This window comes from Eschrichtius robustus, chromosome 4, assembly GCF_028021215.1.
Source record: "Eschrichtius robustus isolate mEscRob2 chromosome 4, mEscRob2.pri, whole genome shotgun sequence".
NCBI classification, from domain to species: Eukaryota; Metazoa; Chordata; class Mammalia; order Artiodactyla; family Eschrichtiidae; genus Eschrichtius; species Eschrichtius robustus.
The window spans coordinates 115,980,493-116,003,802 of NC_090827.1; the positions used below are offsets into that span (position 1 = coordinate 115,980,493).

Sequence of the window (23,310 nt, forward strand, 5' to 3'; positions counted from 1 at the left end):
TAAATCTTCCTTTGTTACTCTTCATTTCGAAATTTTCTCATCTAGCTTTGTAAACTTATATTTCCAGGTGAAACTTGATTGATTTGATCACATTCCTCCCCCAAATTCCACTATTATTGTTATTATTCGAATTATACTCCAAATCAATTTGGGTGACATAACAATTGGTTTAAATGTCCCTCTCTTGATTAGATTCAGATCCTTGCAGTGAAATATGGTGACCTGTTCTTCTGGTGCCTGGCAGGGTGCTCAGATTCACTACAAGAAGCTGGAGTGAAGTCCAGCTCAATCAGAACACCTCCACTCAACTACTATCCATAGGATAAACAAGGTCCTACTGTAGAGCACTGGAAACTATACTCAATATCCTGTGATAAACTACAATGGAAAAGAATACGAAAAAGTATATATATAACTGAGTCACTCTGCTGTACAGCAGAAATTAACACAACATTGTAAGTCAACTATACTTCAATAAAATTTTTTAAAAAAGAACACCTGCACTCAATGTCCAGCACAGGGTGGAGTGATTCTTTTCCTCTCTATTCATCCAGGAGGCAGAAAGGGTAAGAAGACTTCTTGGGGTCTTAGTTGACATATATCAGTTTCACCCTCAGGAAATTAATAAGAAATTAAGGAGGTGATGGCCTCTCTTCCAAGTGTTGCAGTTCCCAGTTTACACAATGGGTTACTCAATGTCTTTGCTTTGTATCTTTTAACTGCTTGAGAAAAATGTCAGAGGAGCTTATACCTCGCTGCTGAGCTCCTCCTATTCATCACGGTCACACTTTCCTAGTATAACGACGTTATCTTTGCAGGTGCCCAAGTCAACCGTGCTAGAACACACGCTGCAGCTGGCAAGGGCTGAGCCTCCTCCTTACGTATACCTAAAAGGTGCCAGGCACTGTGCTCGAGCCCAGTAAACCTTGGTTCACGTCCAACCTACAGTCAAACAGGCTTAACCTTGACGTCAGATCTTCAGATACATATTTTAGAAACCTCTCCTCCACCCTTAATTAACTCCTTCCTTTAAGATCCAAGTGAATTCTTACCTCCTCCAAGAGGCCTGCCATCCACCCAGCCCACCCTTTCTCCCTTGTCAGTACCCCCAGCGCCTATGATCTGTATGTTGGGTCACAACCTCACAAGTTCAGTCACAGCTGATGTACGTGGTTTGTTTGGCTTTTTGCCCTTGTTTAATGTCTCAGTGTGGGGGAGGGATGGTGGGTGATGGGTGATCGGAATCTCCAGGCTGCCTCAGACTCCACTGCGCCCTAGAATCTTGTGTGCGCCTGACTCATACACTTACAGCACCGGCATGGCCCTCATGGGAATTTAAGCTTGAGACCCTGATACCTAACATTCTTTTCACAATTAACACAGAACACTTGCACAGCAGTGTTATTTCCATGTGTAATAATACGGATGATGTTTATTGAGCACTTACAGAGTGCAAGGCACTGTGCCGAGTGCTTTGCCTGCATCAATCCGTTTACTTTGACGACCACCCTACGAAGCGGGTACTATTATTATTCTCATTTTACAGCCAGGATACTGAGGTCCAGGGAGGTAAGTAATGTGCCCAAGGTCACATACAATCAGTGGAAAAACAGGGATGCAAGTCCAGGCCTCTGGTGCAAGAGCCCATTGTTCCCACAACACTCTAGGGCCATCACCTGCATATATCTCATCTCCCCACTCGATAATGACCTCCTTGAACGTGGTCCACAGGCAGAGGTCACCTAGCCCAGGGGCCAGTGGGGCTGAAATCCAACCCACTGCTCCACTGCCAAGACTTGCACCCATGGGTCTGCAGCCCAGGGGGGCCACCTATTCCTGTTTCTCCTGAGGGCAATGAGCTGGAGACAGCCCTGAAGACCTGGGTACGGCTCGTCTCCATCCACGTGAGAAGGTCTGGGCCACGGAGGAAGGGCTCATATATACTGATTAAATGAATGTTCTCTGACCTTTACTGCAATCACGCAGCATTGATGACAATCAGCTCAATCATGGGATATTTACTTGTTGAGTGCCACCCACAATGTAAGGCACCGTGCGGGACACAAGAAGGAATCAGACATGGTGCTGCCCGGCAGGAGCTCACAGACCAGCCAGGAGAACTGTCTGCACCTGTGTGCCTGACTCAGGTTTTGTGCCGGCCTCGTCTGTGCAGGCATTCGGCTCACGAGGAGGCACTGAGGCCCACTGCCCAGCAGCAGGGCTCTGGAGCCAAAGGGCCTGGGTTCATATCTTGTTCTAACACTACCTGTGCAGAATGGCGTTCACACAGCCGGCCTGAGACTTCCATCCTCTGGGAGGCCTGCTCAAGGTGCTGGGCCTTGGCTGGTGTCTGGGAACTCAGGTTTCAGAGGGTTCCCACCATCTCCTGATAAGAGGGGCTCACAGGGCCTAAACTGTTGGGCAAAGGATGTGGGGTACACTGAACACATGCTGTCCTACAGGGAGGTACCAGGCAGAGGGTGCCCCGTGCCCAGCTCCCAGTACAAACCCTGGCACTGGGTGTCTAATGAGCCTCCCTGGTGGACAGCACTTCACATGTGCTGTCACAACTTGATGCCAGAGGAATTAAGCGTGTCCTACATGTCTCCACTGGGAGAGGACCCTGGAAGCCTGCACCTGGCGTCCTCCAGACCTCACCCCGAGTCCCTGTTCCCTTTGCTGATTCTGCTTTGCATCCTTTCTCTGTCATAAATCAGCCTGAGTATGACTATGTGTGCGGTCCTGTGAGCCCTCCTAGGGAATCGCTGCACCTGGGAGTGGTCTTAGGAACCCTGACACACTAGCCATGTGACCTTGGGCAAATGACTTGACCTAAGTGTGCCTCAGTTTCTCCATCTATGAAATGGAGGTGATTTAAAATACAATCTATCCCCTCACATTATGGTGAAGATGTCACAATTCAGCAAATGAAGACTGCTTAGGATGCCTGGCACCTAGTAGGTGCTTAAGAAATGTGGAGCGTGGTTATATGGCGAATAAACACTTGACGAACATGTGAATGAGTGAATGCATGAGCTGTGGGTGACTGAATGATGAACAAAAATGGAGAAATGTTAATGGTGAACAGCAGAAGCAGGGCTGAAGGGCCCTGGGCAGCTCTGGGAAGACAAAACACGACCACCCACTAGCCGTGGGGTGAACACTGCAGGGCGGGTACCAGCTGGCTGATGGGCAGGTGGAGCCCCAGCCTGCCCAGGCAGTGACCGACCCGTCTTGCCCAGATGAAAGGGTCATCCAGGAAACTAGCCGGACAGCCTCAGGCCACACTGGGGGACCCCAGACTGCACAGAGCCCCCAGCCTTGGCTCGTGTCTGGGAGGCTAAGGCCAGCGGCAGGCCCCTACCCTTGGCTCTGAGGACAGCAAGAGACCACACACCAAAGGCATAAAAAGACACACTGGGGGCATAGAGCGAGTGTCCAGGTCAAAGATTTTCTCCTACCGTTATCTTTTCTTCTGTTGTTATGGTGAAAAGGGCTTTTAGCTGGGCTCTGTTCTAGAAAAAGAAAAAAGAAAGCACTTCAGTAAATAGGCTTTGGCATCTGAGACATGGGGTAACATTTCGTGTTTCCGACCCACCGACCCACTGTGCCTGGAGCAACACCGGGCCCTTGACTTCGGGGGTGGAGGCTTGTAGGGGTCTTAAAGTCCCTTTGGGGGAAAGGTCTATGAAACTGTGATGCCTCCTTCTCTCCTAGAGGTGTGTGTGAAATCCAAACACCAGTTTCCCTAATTGCCAGGGAAACCCAGGCAGCGTGCCCTGGTGGTGAAACACTTGGGGTTACGGTCAGGTCGGGCTGGGGTGAGGGATGACCCTGAAGCTTACCCGCCCTGTGACCTGGAGCAGCCACTTTCACCCTCCAGGGTCTAGTCTGTCCCCTTCAGGAAGGGGGAGAGAATCACAGGCTCCGATGTCATTGCTCCGATTGTCAGCCCTCTTTCCAATGCTCCCAGCACCCCTAAACCCCAACTCTCTATGTGTCTCCTCCCAATACCTTCTAATACTCCTCTGCTTAGAAAACATAGGAAATGGAAAAATGAAGGGTGAGCGTTATGACTGCTATCTGTCCAACCATGTGGTATCTGAGGAGACTCAACATGAGATCATACTTCTTCCTGGGGGTAGAGTCAGAATATCTTGCAACTGAAAGGCAGTGCAGGGTAGTCTGGAGAGAACCAGAGTTCCCCGGATCATGCCTGGCTCTATCACTCTCCAGCACTCTGGTTTTGGACAAGTTATTGACCTCTCGGTGCCTCAGTTTCCTCATCTGTACAATGGGAATTATATTCAACTCGGAGAGTTGCTGTAAGAATTAATTAGAAGAGTGCCTGGCACATAGGGAGGAGTGTTGTGAAAGTATTACTGCTATTGGGTGTAGCAGGTGGTGATGGGTGGTTGTATCAATGTAGATAACTGGCCTGGAGACTTGGAGCCCAAAGTCCAGTGAGCTAGGCAACCCCTGTGTAATCCTATGACGGCCACTTGGAGGCATTTTCCCCTGACCTGAGTGATGGTCCCCCTGAGGTAGGAAACCTCCTGATCCATGCCCTACAGTTGTTACAGCAGCCGCACTGGGCGCACTGGGGCATCCCAAATGCATCACGGGCCAGCAGGACAAGCTGATGGAGGCTTCCAAGGGAAGTCGAAATGCCACAAGCTTTCTTTTTCAGGAGGGAAATGGAAATTTTAAGAAACAAACAAATAAACAAACAAGTCTTTAAAGAAGAGACACCTATGAAGCAATCACTTGGCCCTTTCTGTTCCTGAATCGTCTGTGCTTTGGAATATTCATGGGGCCCTGTGAGTTTCAGGGTCTCCTGAACTAGTGGGTTCAAAGGCCAGTTTCCTCTCTCTTCACTCCCTCTGGGTCCCTCCTCCCTGTGTTTCCTGACACTCAAAGTCTCAGCAGAGAGGGGCTGAAAGTGTACTTCATCTCTTTGCAAAACATGAATCCTCAGCCCCGCGTCTACATAAACTTCAAGGCTTGAGAAACATGTTTTAGATCACAGCCTGAAGTCAGGAAACATGGACCACGTGAGATCCAGTGATGGTTTTATAAGGTGGGCAGGATGTTTATAAAATAAATGGTAAGGAACTGGAGATGAATGTTCTAGATTTTCCCCTCTTTGACCTCCCTTCATCTAGGTCCTGTCTTATCTACCCTTGTATGAATTTGAGGTGCATGTGTGTATGTGTGCATATCCACGTGCATGTGTATGCATGTGTGTGCACGTGTGCATATCCACGTGCACATGTGCATGTGTGTGCGTGTGTATCCATGTGCATGTGTATGTGTGCATATCCACGTGCACATATGTGCATGTGTGTATCCATGTGCATGTGTGTATGTGTGCATATCCACGTGCATGTGTGCATCCAGGTGCATGTGTGTATGTGTGCATATCCACGTGCATGTGTGTGCATGTGTGTGTATCCATGTGCATGCAAGTGTGCACATCTGTGTGTGTTTGAGAAAGTAGTTTCCAGATCTAAACACAATGCATCTCTGACAGTACCTACTTCATGCTGTGAGGATTAGTAAGTGGTAACTATTTTTATTACCCTCTCCACTGCTCTCATACCATGTGAAAATGTCAGAACTAGAAGAGATTGCGGGGAGTCTTCCTACCCCTCTCATTTCTCAGGTGGGAAAACTGAAACTCAGAGACACTGAACTGTTCTGAAAACACAGCGAGGACAGCGTTCCCACCTCTGAAACACCAGACACCAGCTCCACGCTAACTTGAAGGATTTCAAGTTGGGCACCTGCATTTTTAAATAACTCCTTTATTCTCCCATTTGTAGTGTGAGCCTCTTTATGGCTGACAAGCAGAGTAGACCAATGTTCTCTTGGGGAGTTGTCACGAGTCTCACTCAAACTTTGATCATGTTCAGCCCCAAATACACTGGACCTCCTTGCCATCACGCAGGAAGGCCTAGGTGTCACCCAAAGAAACTGTGAAGTCCAAATAGGTGAACCGACTGGAGAACCAGGCATAGGAGCCTCTCACTATCATCAGCACTTATCCATTCAGCAAACGCCGGCCTTCCACGAGCCTTTTCTAAGGCAGGGACAGGAAGGGTGATGTTGACGGTCTAACGCAGGCAGGAACCTACAACACATGTGAAGCCTGGAGCTCTGGAATCTCCAGGTGGGCAGGGGCACTCTCCACTCTGTCTACAGAACTGCCCAGAGAGCACCTGAAGGCTTGGAAGGGGACGGAAGGAAACTGCAGGCCACGTGCAAATATAAAATCATCTCTTTTATCCCCACAAGAGACTGGAGACTATAGAACAATCTCCCTTTTACTGATGAGAAACTAGAGGCTCAGAGAAGTTAAAAAAGAAAAAAAACACACCTGCCCAAGAACCATTAGTTCACTGATCTATTCATTCATTCACTCAACAAATATTTACTGAGCAACTAGTGTGGGTGGGGCTCTATTTTTGGCACTGAGAACACACCTGGGAATAGGGCCATTGGGGTCCCTGGTCTCATGGAGTGACGTTCTAGTGGCGGATGGGGGTTTACTGGGGGGATGGGGCTTATATGACACAGACAGGCACCAAGCAAAGCAACGGACAGGACCCGTCGGGGGTGACAGCCAAGGAGGTCGCCCTGGAGTGAGAGGCCTCGGACCTCATGCCTCCTGCTGCCCCACCAGCCTCCCCAGGCTCTGCTGGGAGGTGAAGCCGCCCTGGCCTAACGTCCCCTCCCTACACGACGAGGTGGAGGCTTCCAATTTCACTGGGTTTCTGAGTTTCTCACTGTTTGTTTCTGACTGTTGCCTTATCTTAAATTTTGACTTTAACATATTTGGTTTCCTGTCCTTTGAAATTCAGATGGTATTTCTTCTGGGCCATTTTATCTCCATTTTTGTATCCTTCTTTGTCCTCTGTTCTTGACTTTGCACTTAATTGTATTCTGAGACATTTGTCTTTTCTGACAGTTTTATACAGTTTTCTCATATCTGGTCTTTACCTTTTGGGAATCTTTCATTTTATTTAATTTTATCCAGGACTATTTCTCTTATTGCAGCAGAAACATTGCACACAGGCCCCTCAGCCTTGGATGGAAGGATCCGGCAGCTGTGGGGTCCGATATTGATTCTGCCACGTGACCTGGAGCAGTCACCCTTGGAGCCTCATTTTCTAAGTCTATTATAAAATGTACTTTCTCCAGAGACTGAAATCAGAATAAAATGACCAGAGTAACTAGAGCACGAGCTCCTTGATCTAGAGGCCGGAGATCTTGACAATATTGTCTTGACAACAAAGACAATACCGGTGATGAACTCTGCAAGGAGAGCTGGGCAGGAAGCAACAGAACCTCTCCACTCCCAATACCTCCGGCCTCGAGCGGAGCACAGATCTCCTCCTCTGTATTCCCAGGAGTGCACAGCATGTAGCACGGGTCATGCAACCAACCACATTCACTGCCTACGTGGATTAACAAAAAAGTGAATGGAAAATGAAGGTGCTAATAGTAATGGGGTTACAGGTTGAATCACGTCCCCCCAAAATCCATATGTTGAAGCCCTAATCCCCAGTATCTCAGAATGTGTCTGTATTTGGAGACAACCTTTACAGACATGATTAAGGTAAAATGAGACCATCAAGGTGAACTCTAATCTCACCTGAAAAGTGTCCTTAAAAGAAGAGGACACTAGGACACAGACATGCAGAGAGGCATGACCATGTGAGGACACAGGGAGAAGACAGCCATCTACAAGCCAAGGGCAGAGGCCTCAAAAGGAACAAACCCTGCCCACACCTTGATCTGGACTTCCAGCCTCCAGGACTGTGGACAAACAAATTTCTGTTGTTTTTGAGCCATCTGGTCTGTGGTACTTTTTCACAGCAGCTCTAGCAAACCAATACAAATGGGAGATATTTGGTTGAGTGTTTACTACGCCCAAGACACAGCGATGAGAAATTAACATCTATCGTTTACATATCTTGATAATCAGGTCCACAGAGGTTAAAATAATTAAGGTCACAAGGAGCTTCGAGGGAGCCTGATTCATGGTAAAGTGTGTGAGATTCCAGGGCCTGCGCATTTATCCAGAATTGGGTGTCACTGAACAAATGAAGGATGGAACGAAGAAAAGAATGAACTAACAGACGTTGTGCCCAGGGTTTCTAAAACAACAGTGACAAGAAAGAAATCAAAGTAACAAAGACAATACCGGTGATGAACTCTGGAAGGAGAGCTGGGCAGGAAGCATCAGGACCTCTCCACTCCCAAGATCTCTGGCTTCGAGTGAGGCTGTGTAGCTGACGGAGAAGGAGTCTCCAACTGCTCAGAGAGAAGGCACATGTGGGTCAAGAACGGGGCCCCTGCCACACCCCAGACACAGCCAAGCATCCAAAGACGGCTGGTGTCACAGCTGACAGTGGCAGCAAGAGCCCCTTCGATCTCACATACTTTTTATCAGGGAGAAGAAACGGGGCAGGTGTGCTCTTGGACCCCCTCTTTTTTCACTTGGAAGGGCTGCCAGCGCCCTTACAAGGAGCTTTACCTGGGCTCCATCCCATCCTGGGGCTGGGCGGGCCAGTCCTCCTAATTCAGGATGTCATACACTTGGGAAATCCAGAACCTTTTTGTTTTGTTCTGAATCCAGGTGGGGACCTATTTGTTCCCAATGATCCCATCCACACAATGATGGGACAGAGTTTTTATAGGACTTTTGGGCGACACTAGCTGCCGCTTTGACACCTCCAGCTGGTTCTGAAAGCCCAGCACGCAGCACAGGGAAGCAGTGCCAGACCGGGCCCAGGAGGGGGCAGTGGAGAAGGTCACTCAGGCTCACGTAGGGTCTCCTCCAACCTCATGGTCTCTCGCTGGCCTTCGATGGCTTAATTACACAAACAGAGAAGCTTCCTAGGAGACAGGGTTTCTGACACAAAGCTCCCCTTAATCAGAAGCCAGGACTGGTTAGAAGAAGACGGCTCTGCTATCGGGAGGGGCCACACTCAGTCACACCCCCAGGTGAACAAGCAGACTCCGGAGGCATGGGTGGAAAAAGAGGGACCCCAAACGAAAGCGGGTGACAGGGTGGCCACCACTGCAGGTTTCCAGTTTTGTAGGAGGCAGGGATGTCTCAGCCCCACCTTCTGGAGGTAGAGCCGGCGTGCCCTGGGGACCCTTCCGTCTGATGTTGGAAATGAACTGTGCCCACCTTAACTACTAAAGACGGAGTTCTCCCACTGAGCTGACTTTCTCAGGTGGGCTCCAGACACCTGGCAGAAACTGAAGGCACGTGCGAACTAAAGCAACATCTCTGTCCTTGCTCTTTCTGACGGATGCTCTAAGCCTCAGCCACGGCCTGGGGAGGACGCTGAGTGCTGCTTTGGGGACATGGCCGTGTCTGTCCAGAGGCTGAGACTGGCGGCTGGTTGTCTGAATAGGGTGGATGTGGAAATGAGACTGTGATACTCATTTTTTTTAAAAAAACAGCTTTGAGATAAAATTTATACATCACCCAATTCACCCGTTCTAAGTGTGAGATTCAGAGAATTTTGTATACTTACAGAGTTGTACAGCCATCACCACAGTCTGATTTCAGAACATCCCTATCACCCTAAAAAGTAGCCTGGTGCCCAATGGCAGTTGCTCTCCATAGCCACCCCCAGCCCTAGGCAACCACTGATCTACTTTCTGGGGACTAATTGGCCTTTTTGGACATCTCATGGAAATGAAATCATACAAGCTGTGTTCTTTGTGTCAGGTTCCTTTCCCCGAGCAAACCTCTTTTTTTTGAGGTTCATACATGTCGCAGTGTGTACCAGTACTTCATTCCTTTCTATTGCTGAGCAATACCCCACTGTATGGATAGACCACATTTTGTTTATATGATACTCTCTTGTGTCCCCTTACCTCTATGGAAATTTTTAAAAGTGAAGCATATGAAAAAATTGGGGTTCAATGAATTTCAGCTTCTGGGTCAAGGAGCTGTACCCTTTCTTCTGCTGAAGGAACCCCAACTCCTCCCAGCAGCAACAACCATCGGGGGAGTCCGGACAGAATAAAACAATGGGAAGATGGTCTGGGGAACCTTAATTTAAGAATTTTGACTTTGGACTTCAAAACTTACAAGGGCAAAAATTTTGATCTCAGATTTTAATTCCTTTTGGACTTGAATATATTTGGATTTCTATCTGTCAGGGATTCATTCCTGAACTTTTCATTTCTCCAGGAGAATTTGCAAAAGGGAGGTGCTGGCAGGTCATTGTTGGAGGATCTTGATGCGAATGAACTCAGGGTTGTCCTTGAATCATATTGCAAAACCCCTGATACACTTTGTTTAATAGCATAGCAGGATGTGATCTGAATGGGTATTAGAATTAGGGAGAATTTCCAGTCTTGGGTCTGGAGTATCCTTTGAGTTTATTTCAATAATGTAACACTCAAGTCATTTCCAAAACCTTCATGGGGCAGGAAAAAAAAATTTCTTCCACCAACCAGCAGTTCCAGAAGGACACACACAGGGGCAATGAATGGAGGTTTGGGTGAGCAGGGCTGTCCTGAGTCCTGACCAACAGCTGTTCTCCTTCCCCAGGGCACTAGTCACCCCCCTGGCAATCCTCAGATTAACCAGAAGCCCAGTGGGTTTGGAGAACAAAACGATGGAGATCGGCAAGGGAAGCACACACTCACCACCCTTGAGGTTTCTGTCCCTGAGCATGGGTGCCCCACCTGAAACAGGGCTGGCCTCTCCCTGCCCCTTTCTCACTGGGCAATGCACGCCATCCGATGGAAAGTTTGGGTATGCATTGCCAGTCAGCCTATCTTACTCGTGGGAGTGGGCTACTGGCAGAAAGCAAGACTCCTGCTTGCTTTTTTGTCAGGATGGGGGAGCCATCCCAACATGCCCAGTGGGTGACAAAGCCTGTCCAACTCTGCTGGTCAGTCATCCAGCCCACCTGATCTCACCTACACTTGTCCTCTGACTCTGCCTGTACCTGTATCAGCGGTGATATTTTATCCCTAATACGCTGTAATGTGCTTCATCTCTCAACGTATTGAGACCTCAAAAAGATGTAAAGAAAAGAGGAGAAATTAGCACTGAGCTTGTGGAATCCCTAGGATTTTTGCTTTGAAAATCCTCAACATCTTAACTTTATTTGTGTGTAATGATAAAAGTTAGATCATAAAGATAAGGTGATAAAGATTAAACTCCTAATTAAAATGATAATACCGGCGAAGGTCATTATAATCAGACCTGGCAGTGATTTTATCACCCTCAAAATGTCTGCAGGACGTCAACCAGTTGATCCCCAAATGGTGTCCTGAGACAGATGGAAAGTACGATATTTCCTGTTGCGGACGGAAGAGAAAACTGAGACTGACAGAGATGAAGTGACTCGTTTAGGGTCACCCAGTTAATAAGTAGGAAGCCACCCATCCCTCTTGGACCTGTGGCTCTTTTAAAGCAGCAAATGATGATGATGATGAAAATGATATTGATATTGTCAGAGCATCAATGAGCTGGGGTCGGATGGGTCATTTGATTCTGTAGTTCTACACTTATTCTTTGGGAAAAAAGTTTCATGCCACTAAGTTGAAAACCAATGTCATATCCCTTGAGATTGCGGTAAGTTACAGACAAACACAATTTGGATATTACTCTCAGGGCATGTAGAATCTAGTAGGCAGAGGTAAGGCGAGGGCATACATACAATAATAATACAGTCACAAGAATAAACATAGTTGCCAGCGGCTGGGAGGCGGGGGCAATGGAGTTGCTATTCAATGGGGATAGAGTTTCAGTCATGCAGGATGAAAAAGTTCTACAGATCTGCTGTACAACAGTTAACAGTACTGTACTGTATACTTAAAAGCTTGTTAAGAGGGTAGATCTTATGTGTTTTTTACCAAACACAAAAATAAAACATAAAAATAATCACAACAAAATAGCCATGGACCTGGGAGCACTTCCCACGGGCCAGGCTGTGTTGCTTTTTGTGAATGGACTAGCTTCTCCTTAGGGCTCCCTGAAGTGTGTCACCAGCACCCTCAGTTCACAGGAGCAGAGGCTGAGGTTCAAGGGTGTGCAGAGCTCATGTGTTGGGGCGGAAGTCAGTGAGTTCATGCATGAAGTGCCTGGGTGGTCCAGGCTCCAAGCAGGTGAAATGCAGGAGGCGCAGGTGAATGAGATGCAGGGAAGGAGAGAAGGACCCTCCAGACGGACACAAGAGCAGGAGCTGATGCCGAGCCATGGGAGAAAAGTGACAAGTTCGCTCCGCAGGAGCATGGACTACAAAATACCACAGGAGCAACAAGACCAGAGAGGCAAGCCACACTGGAGCAGGCAGAGCGCCAGGCCACATCACCTCGTCTAGCCTCTGCAACAGCTCTACGAGGCTGTTATACACATGCCACATCTGGAGTTCAGAGACGGTGATTTACAGGGGCCACACAGCTCCAAGATGGCTAAGTTAAGAGTCAAGCTAGGTCTGTCTGAGACCGAGTCTGTGCTCTGCTCACAGCCCCACGTTCTTTTCTCTGAGCACCAGTTTAAGAATTGGGGGGATTTATTTTTACATCATTGAAGAAAGGCACTGAAGATCACTTAGCTGGGACGTATCATATAGTTTTTATGACACTGCTTAAACGAGAGCCAGCAAAGAGGTCACTACTTGTGGACCAACTCCACTGGTAGCTTCTGTCAACAATATGGTGTTAAGAAGGATTCTGAGGCTTCATCTAGACTCAGAGAGAAAGAGTGGTGGGATTGATGAGCAACGTGGGCCATGTGTATGGAAGTGGAGAGGTCAGTAAGAGTCCCAGGCATGTGAGAGGCACTAGAGCATCCTGGGTATGGGGTGGATGGGGGATCCAGACTTTCTGAGTTTGAATCTCAGCCTTGAGTGCCAGTCCTATGGCCTTGGGCAAGTTCCTCACCACCTTAGTCTCTTTATCTGAAGACAGGGCACCTACTCAGAATAAAAGAAATCTCATCTTCCTAGGAAAACTGACAGTTCTGAAGTCATAGTAACAACTGCATCCAGAACTGGTTTTAAATCTCCTTAATTAACCAATGACAACTCGCCTCAGGAAACACATCTCTGAAAGCCAATCAGTGACGGTGTCATACTTTGAAAGGGAGCCCATCAGTAGCGGAGTTACTCCTGTGAACACGCCTGAACACGCTTGAACATGTCAAGAGCATGCTTCCAGGGCTGATGTCAGACCACGCCCATGTCTGCCCAGCACTCCCCAAAACAAGCTCTTCATTTCACTGAGTGATGGTTATTTTGGTCATCTGGGTGATGGATATATTGGGGTTCACTATAATCTCTGTGTATGTTTGAAAGTTTTCATAATACATGTTGCATATATATATATATTGCAAAAACTCTTTCCCCAAATCCCACCTCTCTCAACCTATGTGACAAGCCAGCTTCCTGGGTGCAGATACTGAGCGGTGGTCTCCTCCTCTGATGCCCTGACAGTACAATCCGTTGTGAGGACCGACTGCACGAACACATGTCACGTGTCTAAGAAGATGCCTGCTGCACATCCCGTGCTCTGTGAGTATCTGTACGTGTTTTCATCATTTTCCACCCCTGACTTCATACACGTGGCTATTACCTTGCAGAAACTTCTTCCTGAAAGCCTGGAACCCTCTTGAGGTCTGGTTTCCAGCCGACTCCCTAACGGTGAGGCCCGTGATGTTGTCCAGTAAGAGCAGGTCAGAGAGGTTGGCAGCCGCGGGCGTCCTGGTGTTGTTCACAAACAGTCGCACGTGGGCTGTCGGCCACTTGCTCTGCACGGACACCTAGGGCAGGAGGCAAAGTGAGGGTGGGCTTGCTGGCAAACCCAACTTCCCGAAACGAGGCCCCAGCTCAACTGTGCCCGTGGGAGGGGATTAAGGTCTCACAAAGGTTCTAGAATTTATCAGGTTTGATTTCAAAGGCCCCAGGAGAATTTTGACTCCCGCTTGCCAAGCTGTTGCTCAGAGATAATTTCAAAGAAACCGGGACCCTGAAATGCAGTGAAATCATGCCCACAGAGAAACTTAGAAGAAAAAACATCCACGCACAGGACCACAGTCAGGCTGGGGAGATTGTGTCAACTGGTGTCACCAAGAAAAGCAAACAGTGGCTCTTTCTTACTCTATTAGTTTGAAGATTCAGCCCCAGACAGTCCAGGGCCTCTGACTGCCATCTGATCTCCAGGTTTGCCCCAAGCTGGTCTCCTGTCTCCTGACCAGTCGCCCCCTTCAGGGTTCTGCCTGCCCATGTGTTTGAATAGCTCAGGGCTAGGGAGTTCCCTGGTGGCCTAGTGGTTAAGATTCCAGGCTTTCACTGCTGTGGCCTAGGTTCAATCCCTAGTCGGGGAACTGAGATCCCTCAAGCCATGTGGTGAGGCCAGAAAAAAAAAAAGTTAAATGAATAGCTCAGCTATTCAAAGCCAGTGGCCCTTCAGCAGCTTGGCTCCCCACCTGGCCTCTGCGACCTTGCCCTGCTCCCTCTCTCAGACCCTATCTCCCACCACTCCTGCCCTTCCTTCACCCCAGCTCTGCTGAAAGAGACACAGGAGCTGAGGAAAGAGAGGGAAGCCATGTATGTCCCAAGAAGAGTGAGCTCTGGAACGTAGTAAATGAAAAAAGCAAGTTGTAAAACTCCGTGTATGGAATACTGGCACCAACGTAAAAAGGGGAAGAAGGAAGGTATGTGTATGTATATACGTGCACCACACACACACACACTCATAACTGAGTGCATGTGGCAGGAAACATCTCTAGAAGGACACAGGAGAAACTGGTAGTACCAATTTTATCCAGGAAGGGGAGCAAGACAGCTGAGGGCCTGGGCTGAAATGAGGGCTGTGCAGTACGTGGTCAGCTCAGCAGGCTTGAATTGTCCAAACCCCACACATCCCAAAGAGAGGACCAGCTCCTGGGAGACTAACCTCTAAAGCCCTTGGCATATCCTGCCTGATAAGAGTGTCTTATATCCTACGGCTTTGGGCCACCCCAGGTAGTCTCTGCAAAAAATGTGGTTCACGGTGAGGGCCTTGGGCCAAGCTATGTTCAGGTGACCTGAATAACAGAGGTCAGCGACATGGGTGCACATGCCTACGTGATGGATCCTTAATAAAACTCCTGGATTCCATGGCTTCGGTGAGCATCCCTGGTTGATGCCACACATCATTGCTGGGCAAATTAAGCGCCGTTCCTTCAGCTCCACCAGGAGAAGACTGGCTGTCTTGGGCCTGGTCTCCCCAGAACTCTGTCCTACATGCCTTTTGCTTTGCTGACTGTAATCTATATCATTTTGCTGTTGTAAACTGTAACTGTGTGTAGAACCGCTTTTCTGAGTTCTGTGAGTCCTTCTAGGGAAGCATTGAACCTGAGGGTGGTCCTGGGGACCCTCAACACAGGATCATGTGAAAGCCATCTCATGAGATTAGTAAGGGTCAAAGACCTAAAAGACATTAAGTGAACTTTTAAACTGTCGGGCATCATATCAATGTTAAAATCTGAGAGAAAATATATACTTTCTCATTTTAAATGATCACAGGGGATTTTCACTGCCAATAATTTTATTGTTACCAAAAAATCTTAGTCCTGGTGCTGCCATATAAAATATAAGATCCCTGCGGGTCGCAACATCACCCGTGTCCAGACATGGGTAGATAACCACGTGATTCGCCAGTTCTTTAAATACATAACTCTACTAATATATGATTTGGGCAAATTCAATGATTTTCTCTTTAAGTATAAACTACCTATGAATACTCACCACTGCACATTTCTGAAAAATTACTCCATTCTCAGGAGTTCCTTGAATGTCTCTTGAAATGTCTCCATACTACAATAAAATATAGAAATCATTAGAAAATGAAAAATATTTCATGCTACATTTGCCAAGTAAAAGTACAAGATGAACTTTTAAAAGGGCCAGGCAGAGGGGTTACTTCTGCTGGTGTAGTAACTCCCATCAATCCTGAAGATTTTTTAAAAGGAGTATCATAGGAATGGAACTTAAAACCTATGAGGGAAGAAGAACGTGGACGTGGATCACAGGGGGCTGTGTCCTGGTCTGCGGTGCGTGTCAGTGACACCATTGTCACAGGGACTCAGCAAACCAGGGTTGACACTTCAGCAGGAGGAATGTGAGCAGAGCTATGGAAAAATCCTTTAAGGGCTGCGCACATGTCCTGTGTGGGGTACACCAGCCACACGGCAGGGACTGAGTGAACGTGGACCACAGCATGTTGGGGCACCTCCCATGAGCGGGATGCTTCATCAACAGGTAGAGAATCAACCCAGGATTGGGCTCCTCCAGCCCCATGATGGCTCCCCTGGAAGGAGACCAGTGGAAAGCCAGAGCTCGCCCACCAGATGCCAGCCCCGCTGCCCCTCGTACTCACAACTGGTCCCTGTTCATTTCCGCCCTTGCCATATGCCCCGTGACCCCAGGCCATGCCTCCCCGCTGTCTGCCCTGCCCCCCTCCATCTGCAGTGGGTGGAGCCATACTGTCAATCACAGACCACGGCAGCTCTCAGTGATACCAACGATCATAACAATGGCTATTCTTTCCCAAGTGCCAGGTATATGCCCATCACTGTACGCATATGAATTCTATTACTCCCATTTTACAGATGAGGAAACTAAGCCTCATGAGGGTTAACGCACTTGCCCAAGGCTGCATAGGCAGGAAGCTTGGACTCCACCCCAGGCTGTGTGCTCCGTATCCTATGATCCTCCCACACCGCACACCTCTCTCCAGAGGGTGACCCTCTCATTGTACAGAAGCAAACAAAGACACAGAAAGGGGAAGTGATGTTCCTGAGAACACGCTGACCACATGCAGCAGCATAAGCTGCCCAGGCCTCTGATTCTGGTCGAGTCTCTGTCCACGACCCCACTCTCATGCTCTGACGTGCCAGGCCCCCAGTGCGTCCTTGAGGGCAGACACCTGGCTTTCTACTCTTCTGATCCCCACACAGCATCTTGCAAACGACAATTGAATAAACATAGCTTGTTGGGCAAAGACACACAGGAGGGGGGATGGAGGATGGAGGTGCTGCCGAAAGAGGGGTTGAGTCACCTGTCACTGGAGAGGATTGGAAAGATGATGACCAACATGGTGGGTTGAATGTGGCTCCACGTCCTAAAGCCCAGAACCTGGGAATGTCACCCTATCTGGAAAAGGGGTCTTTGAAGATGTAATTAAGCCAAGGCTCTCAAGATGAGATCATTCTGGATTTAGGTGGATTGGATTTAGCTAGGCCCTAAATCCAATGACAAGTGTCCTTATCAGTGACAGAAAAGGAGAATACACACCCACAGAGAAGAGGCCACAAGAGGGTGGAAACAGAGTGACAGTAAATGTTACGTGTCAACTGGCTGGGCCATGGTACCCAGCCATGGTACCCAGATATTTAGTCAAACATGTCCAGATGTCACTGTGAAGGTATTTTAGATGAGAGTAATGTTTAGGTCAATGGACTTTGAATAAAGCCGATGACCCTCTATGAGGTGGGTGGGCCTCGCCCAATCAGGTGAAGCCTTAATGGAAAAGACTGAGGTTTCCCCTAAGGAAAAGGGAATTCTGTGGCAGACACCTTTCCAACCTGAGCATCAGCTCTTCCCTGGGTCTCCAGCCTGCCCTGCAGAGTGTGGACTTGCCAGTCCCCACAGTCACATGAGCAATTCCTTAAAATAAATCCCCCCCTCTCTCCCTCACATGTGTCCTACCTGTTTTGTTTCTACCAGTTTTGTTTCTCCAGGGAATCCTAATAGAGAGATTGGAGTGAGGCAGCCACAAGCCAAGGAACGCAACCAGAAGCTGGAAGAGACAAGGACGGATCTTCTCCTACAAGCCCCCAGTGACAGCACGGCTCTGCTGACACCTTGACTTCCCACCTCCAGAACAGGGAGAGAATAAATGTCATTGTCTTAAGCCACCAAGTTGGTGGAAATTTGTTACACAGTCTAGGAAACTAATACAAACATGTAGCTGGGGGCCAAGAAGGGGCTTGTGGCCATGGCAGCCTGTTGGCTGAACGCAGTGGTCCTCAAGGCATCTTAAGTCATGAAAGCTTAGGTGAAAGTCAGCGCTATGTGAAGCCAACACGTCACACAGAATATGAAGAACAGCGGGAGCAGGGGCAGTGGTTAAGAGCCGGGGCTCCAAATCCTGGCTCTGCCACTTCGGCCTGTGGGACCCTGAACAAGCCTCTTAATCTCTCCAATCCTCATTTCCTCTCTGTAAAATGGGAATGAAAACAGTACCTGTTTAAGAAACTCGTAATGAGGCTCCAGTGAGATTATGCATAGACAGTGCTAAGCCTCATGCCTGGCAAATAGAAAATATTCGTTAAACACCTAGCCCTATTATCGGTAGCAGCATTTTTATAACAGGAGCAAGTGAATCAGTCTGGTTAAAACAGGACCCCTTGCCCTGCTTTAGAACCAGCAGGGGGGCCCAATGCTCAGATTCACACATCCTGTTCATCTAAATACTGTATATTGTACAGAAGAAGGAGCTCTCTGGAAAGAAAAAGGGATTTACTTCCCAATGATAACTATAGTCAGTGAAAGAGGAAGAACAGGTTTTTTGGAGGAACAAAAGCCTGTGACATTTTCTACACATATGGTCCAAAACTGGCTTCTTTACAACTTCTGATATGTCTTTCAAAGAACGGAACATGTTACTTACCAAGTGGTGTGTTACAGCAGACTCTCTTTTAAACAAGGTCTTCTTGGGCCACGAGGGTATAAAAGCAAATACGGAATGAATCCACGGCCCACTGGAGGCTGCAGAAGTCGGAGGTGGGTTAAAGACTTCAGTTTTCTTATTGAATTTCATTCCAAATGGTGCTTCTGCTGCAAAATAACAATGCACATGCATTACATAACACAGAAAGGCAGCGGTTAAACTCCAGAGGCAAACCACATGGTACGTGAAGGCACTTGGGAAATCTTTGCTGAGTAAGTGAATAAGTGAGTAAATGAATGAATGACTTACCATCTCTTTGCCAAGAAGATGAGACATTCTCATTGGGAGGCACAGAGCTTAAGGACAGTGTTTCTCGAAGTCTGTGCTCCTTACCTGGGCTGTAGGCTGAAATGTACATTCCTGGGCCCCACCCCAGACCTACTGAGTCAGAACCACAAGGCGAGGGAGGAGCCATAGCTGATTCTTACACACCTGGCATCAGACAGCCCTGCGTTCAAATCCTGGCTCTGTCACTCACCAGCTGTGTCCTTGGGAAACTCATCTGACCACTGTATAAATTTATATTTTGAAGTGACCTGAATTGTGGAGTTGCGCCTTTTCAACATTTATCTTCTATCCAAATATACACTTATATTGACTGAGAATGAATCCTGTTATTCAGTCTTTCTTACACAGAGTATTGATAGCAAGGTCTTTAGAAGTGCTTTTGAACCCTTTTTTAATAGAATTTCTAAATATATGTAGGAAAAATTAAAATTAAAAAAAAAAAGGACGTGGAACTGGAATCCTAGATAAAATCAACATCTTTTTTTCTAGAATAGTACCTGTGGTTGATTCAGTTCATGATGTTGGAATGGGGACAAAGGTGAGCATCGGGGAATTGACAGCCCTCACATGGGAACAGGCAGGAGCTTTCCCAGGCTGGCTGCTCCGTCGGGATTGTTTCAGTCAATCACACAAGTGGGACAGGACACCCACCTCTGGACCGCAGCCCAGCCTCGGGCTAAGGAACAAATGCTTTCCCGGGAGACTTGCTGGATGTAAAATCCTAAGGCCACTCTGGGCTTTATCTCTGGTGCAGGCATCCTGCAGATGCCCCCTGCTCCTCCAGGCCCTCAGAAGGCCCAGCCGCAGGCTCTGATGAAGACCTGAATGAGGCAGCCACTGCTACTGTCCACAGACAGTATAGAAGGAAGTCAAGCTCCGAAGTGACCATCGCCACCCACTGCATCATTGCCCAGCAGCCTCCCCACTAGTGCCACTGTCACATGGGTCACCTGTACTATTTGTGCAGGTGTTTGGATGCACCCTCACTCCCTCGCCTCTGGGCTGCCACAGGCCTGGAAGCCTCTCCTTCCATCCCCTTGTCCTACTAACTGCCACTCCTCAGGACTCAGTTGAGCAGCACCTCCTCCAGCAAGCCCTCCCTGAAGCCCTCCCAGTGGCCTTAGTCCTCCACCCCCTGCTCTCACTACAACCACAGTCCTTAGTGCACTGTGCTCCCTTTGACCAACGAGTCTGCTTAATCAGTGGCTAAAAGGTCTCTGTGATTACTGTGATATCACCTCAACCTATTTTACTCAAATGAAAACATTGGATTTTGTAAATTGTAAAGACTGCAGAGAGTAATAAAAGATATAAAAAGTACTTCTGACTCCCCCAGGTAATGAAATATGTTTATCCCTGGTATAGAACAAAGAGGTGTATTCATAATCTGTGCCTAGCAGATTCTGGACAAAAAAACTATTCTGCCTGCCCAGGACCCCTCCCTTCACGGTAGCCCCGCCCACACATACACACACTAGTCAGTAAGATTCTTAGTCTGTACAGAAAAACCTGGATCCCAGCCCATCCTGGTCCCCAGGAGGCCAGAATTAAGCACGGAACCCAGAACACTCTCCCCCCAAGCCCCAGTGACAGGGTCAGGGACTGGCATGGGACCCAGGCTGCACCCACTGGTCTTTCCTGAACTTTTGCCGAGCTACTGGGAAGTCTCTTCCTTTCTGCAAGTGGCAGCAGTCAGACTCCTGAAAGTCCGGGGCTGCCAGTGGTTGTCTTTCCCACCACGTGGAAAGAATGTTCCTGAAAATCACACTCACCAGAGGAAAGCAGGGGCCGCGACGGAAAGAGAAAGGCAGAGCCCTGACATATATACACTACCATGTGTGAAACAGATAGCTAGTGGGAACCTGCTGTATGCACAGGGAGCTCAGCTCGGTGCTCTGTGGTGACCTAGACGGGTGGGATGGCGGGGTGGCAGGTGGGAGGGAGGTCCAAGAGGGAGGGGATATATGCATACATACAGCTGATTCACTTCACTGTACAGCAGAAACTAACACAACATTGTAAAGCAACTATACCCCAATTAAAAAAAAAAAAAAAAAAAAAAAAGAGAGAGAAAGAGAAAGGCAGAGCCCTGAGAACACCACTCCCCCATCCAGCAGTGCCTAGGGCCTGCGAGGTCCAGTTATAGGGACCAACAAATTCCTCTTTGCTTAAGTTAGTTTCAGTTGAATTTCTGTCACCCAGTGTGGTAGGCTGAATGACAGTCCCCAAAGATACCCAGGTCCTAATCCCAGGAACCTGTGAATATGTTACCTTATATGGCAACAGGGACTCTGCAGATGTGATTAAATTATGGGCCTTGTGATGCGGAAGTAACCTGGATTACCCAGGGGCCCATAAATGTAATCCCAGGTGTCCTTAAAGAGGGAGGTAGAGAGAGATCTGAGAGGCAGAAGAGAAGGCCATGTGCCCGCTGAGGCAAGATGCTATTCTGCTGGTCTGGAGGCTGGAGGAAGGGGCCATGACCTGCAGAATGCAAGGGATACAGCTGCAGATCCTGGAGAAGGAAAGGCCTTCTTCCTAGGGCCTCAGAGGGAGTGAGGACCTGCCGACACCGTGACTCAGACCAGTTAGACTGATTTTGGACTTCTGCCCTCCAGAACCATATGAGAATACCTTTGTGCTGTTTTCACCACTAAATGTGTAATAACTTGTTACAGCAGCGAAAAGAAACTCATACACTTGGCTAACACAAACATTCTGCATTTTCTTTATCAGATGCCTTCGGGGGGAATGAAGACAGACCACCTCACCCTGAATTCTGGGCTGTGCACCCAAGCTCCAACCCGCTGCTGTAGAAGGTGACACATTGCCTTGCTCTGTAAGGCACGCTGGTGAGCAGGGGGCAAGGGAGGCAGAAGTAGGAGGGCTATGGCTTTAGGGTCTGGTTCTCTCTCGTGGTCAGATCAATAAAAAATCAACCAAAAGAAAAACTTACCTGCAGTCAGAAAGTGAGAGCTTTCCACACTGGGCCAAATCCCATGGGGCAAGTCCTAAAAAGAGTCAAAAGGCACAAAGACATTAACGAAGAACATACTAGGAGTGGTTGAAAGCCATTTCTGTAAATGGCTCACGTGGAGAGGAGCTGCACTTTTATCCAGAAATCTGATGTAAATCTTTCTAAGTCGATCATCCCACCAGCTTTTGAGTACAGGATGATGTAACTGCATTTCTGGGAGCTGTCTAGGGAGACAGCAGAGTGTAGGGGAAATTTCATATAGTTGGACAGACCTGGGTTCAAATCCCATCTCTGCTTTTCACGAACCCTGTGATGTTGGGAGAGCCTCAAGTCTCTGAATTCCCAAGATCCTGCAAGTTTTCAGAGTGGCACATAAAACACTAGCCTGGGAGTCCGGAGAACTGGAATCGAACTGGACCATTTACTCGCTGTGTGTCCTTGGCCAAGTCTCTCAGCCTCTCTGAGCCTCAGATTCCTCCTCTGAAATGTGTGGACCTCAAAGCCTCCTCCCAGCTTGCTTCACCTCGTTCAGTGATTAAAACTTGTCTAAATGGGGCCCAGCCAACCCCTCCACTCTACCTTTGTAAAATACTGAGCCTTGGAAAGGCCCAGACCCCACCACTATAAAATAATGATAATAATAATTACTGTTATTGTAGTGCCCTGGCTACAGCCCTTGAAATGGGCCAAGCCCAGTGCTGTTCACAGCAGCATTGTTCACAATAGCCAAAAGGTGGAAGCAACCCAGTGTCCACTGATGGATGGATAAGTAAAAGTGGTCCATGCGTACAATTCTACCTATAGGAGGTATGTCAAATTCATAGAGACAGAAAGTAGAATGGTGGTTGCCAGGGGCTGGGGGACAAAAGAATGGGGGGGGGGTTGTTGATTAATGGGGACAGAGTTTCAGTTTCACGAGATGAAAAGAGTTCTGGAGACGGAAGCACAACAGTGTGAATGTATTTAACATCGCTGAACAGTTAAGAGGGTAAATTTTGTTATGTGTCTTTTGCCGCAATTACAAATATAAACAAAGAAATAAATAAAGCAGATCTGTGATTACCTAGAAGGAACTCTAATATATATCAAGTAAGATCCCTAGGTCATAAAGTTATGAATAATATGGTTTCATTTAATAAAAATGGCATTTTAATATGTTTAAGACATTATTATATATTTAGTAATTATATTTATGTATTTCTATTATCTTTATTTTTATATAAATTACAGTTAGTTTACTAGTATATATTTACATATTTACTTACATATTTAATAACTTGAAAGTA

The 23,310-nt window shown here is 47.8% G+C and overlaps 1 protein-coding gene across 3 annotated transcripts in view; it reads right to left on the reverse strand.

Annotated features, from left to right (window-relative positions):
- The window catches only part of EVC2 (EvC ciliary complex subunit 2), a 143,024-nt gene that overhangs the window by 114,048 nt on the left and 5,666 nt on the right, over positions 1 to 23,310 (reverse strand). For 2 of the 3 annotated variants that reach the window (XM_068543239.1, XM_068543237.1), the window contains exons 2-7: positions 22,004 to 22,058; positions 18,700 to 18,866; positions 15,774 to 15,842; positions 13,618 to 13,804; positions 8,210 to 8,319; positions 3,462 to 3,515 (exon numbers count right to left, since the gene is read on the reverse strand). In XM_068543239.1, coding sequence (XP_068399340.1) covers positions 3,462 to 3,515; positions 8,210 to 8,319; positions 13,618 to 13,804; positions 15,774 to 15,842; positions 18,700 to 18,866; positions 22,004 to 22,058 — 642 coding nt within the window. The remainder of the gene's footprint in view (positions 1 to 3,461; positions 3,516 to 8,209; positions 8,320 to 13,617; positions 13,805 to 15,773; positions 15,843 to 18,699; positions 18,867 to 22,003; positions 22,059 to 23,310) is intronic. The other variant, XM_068543238.1, reaches the window with a different exon arrangement.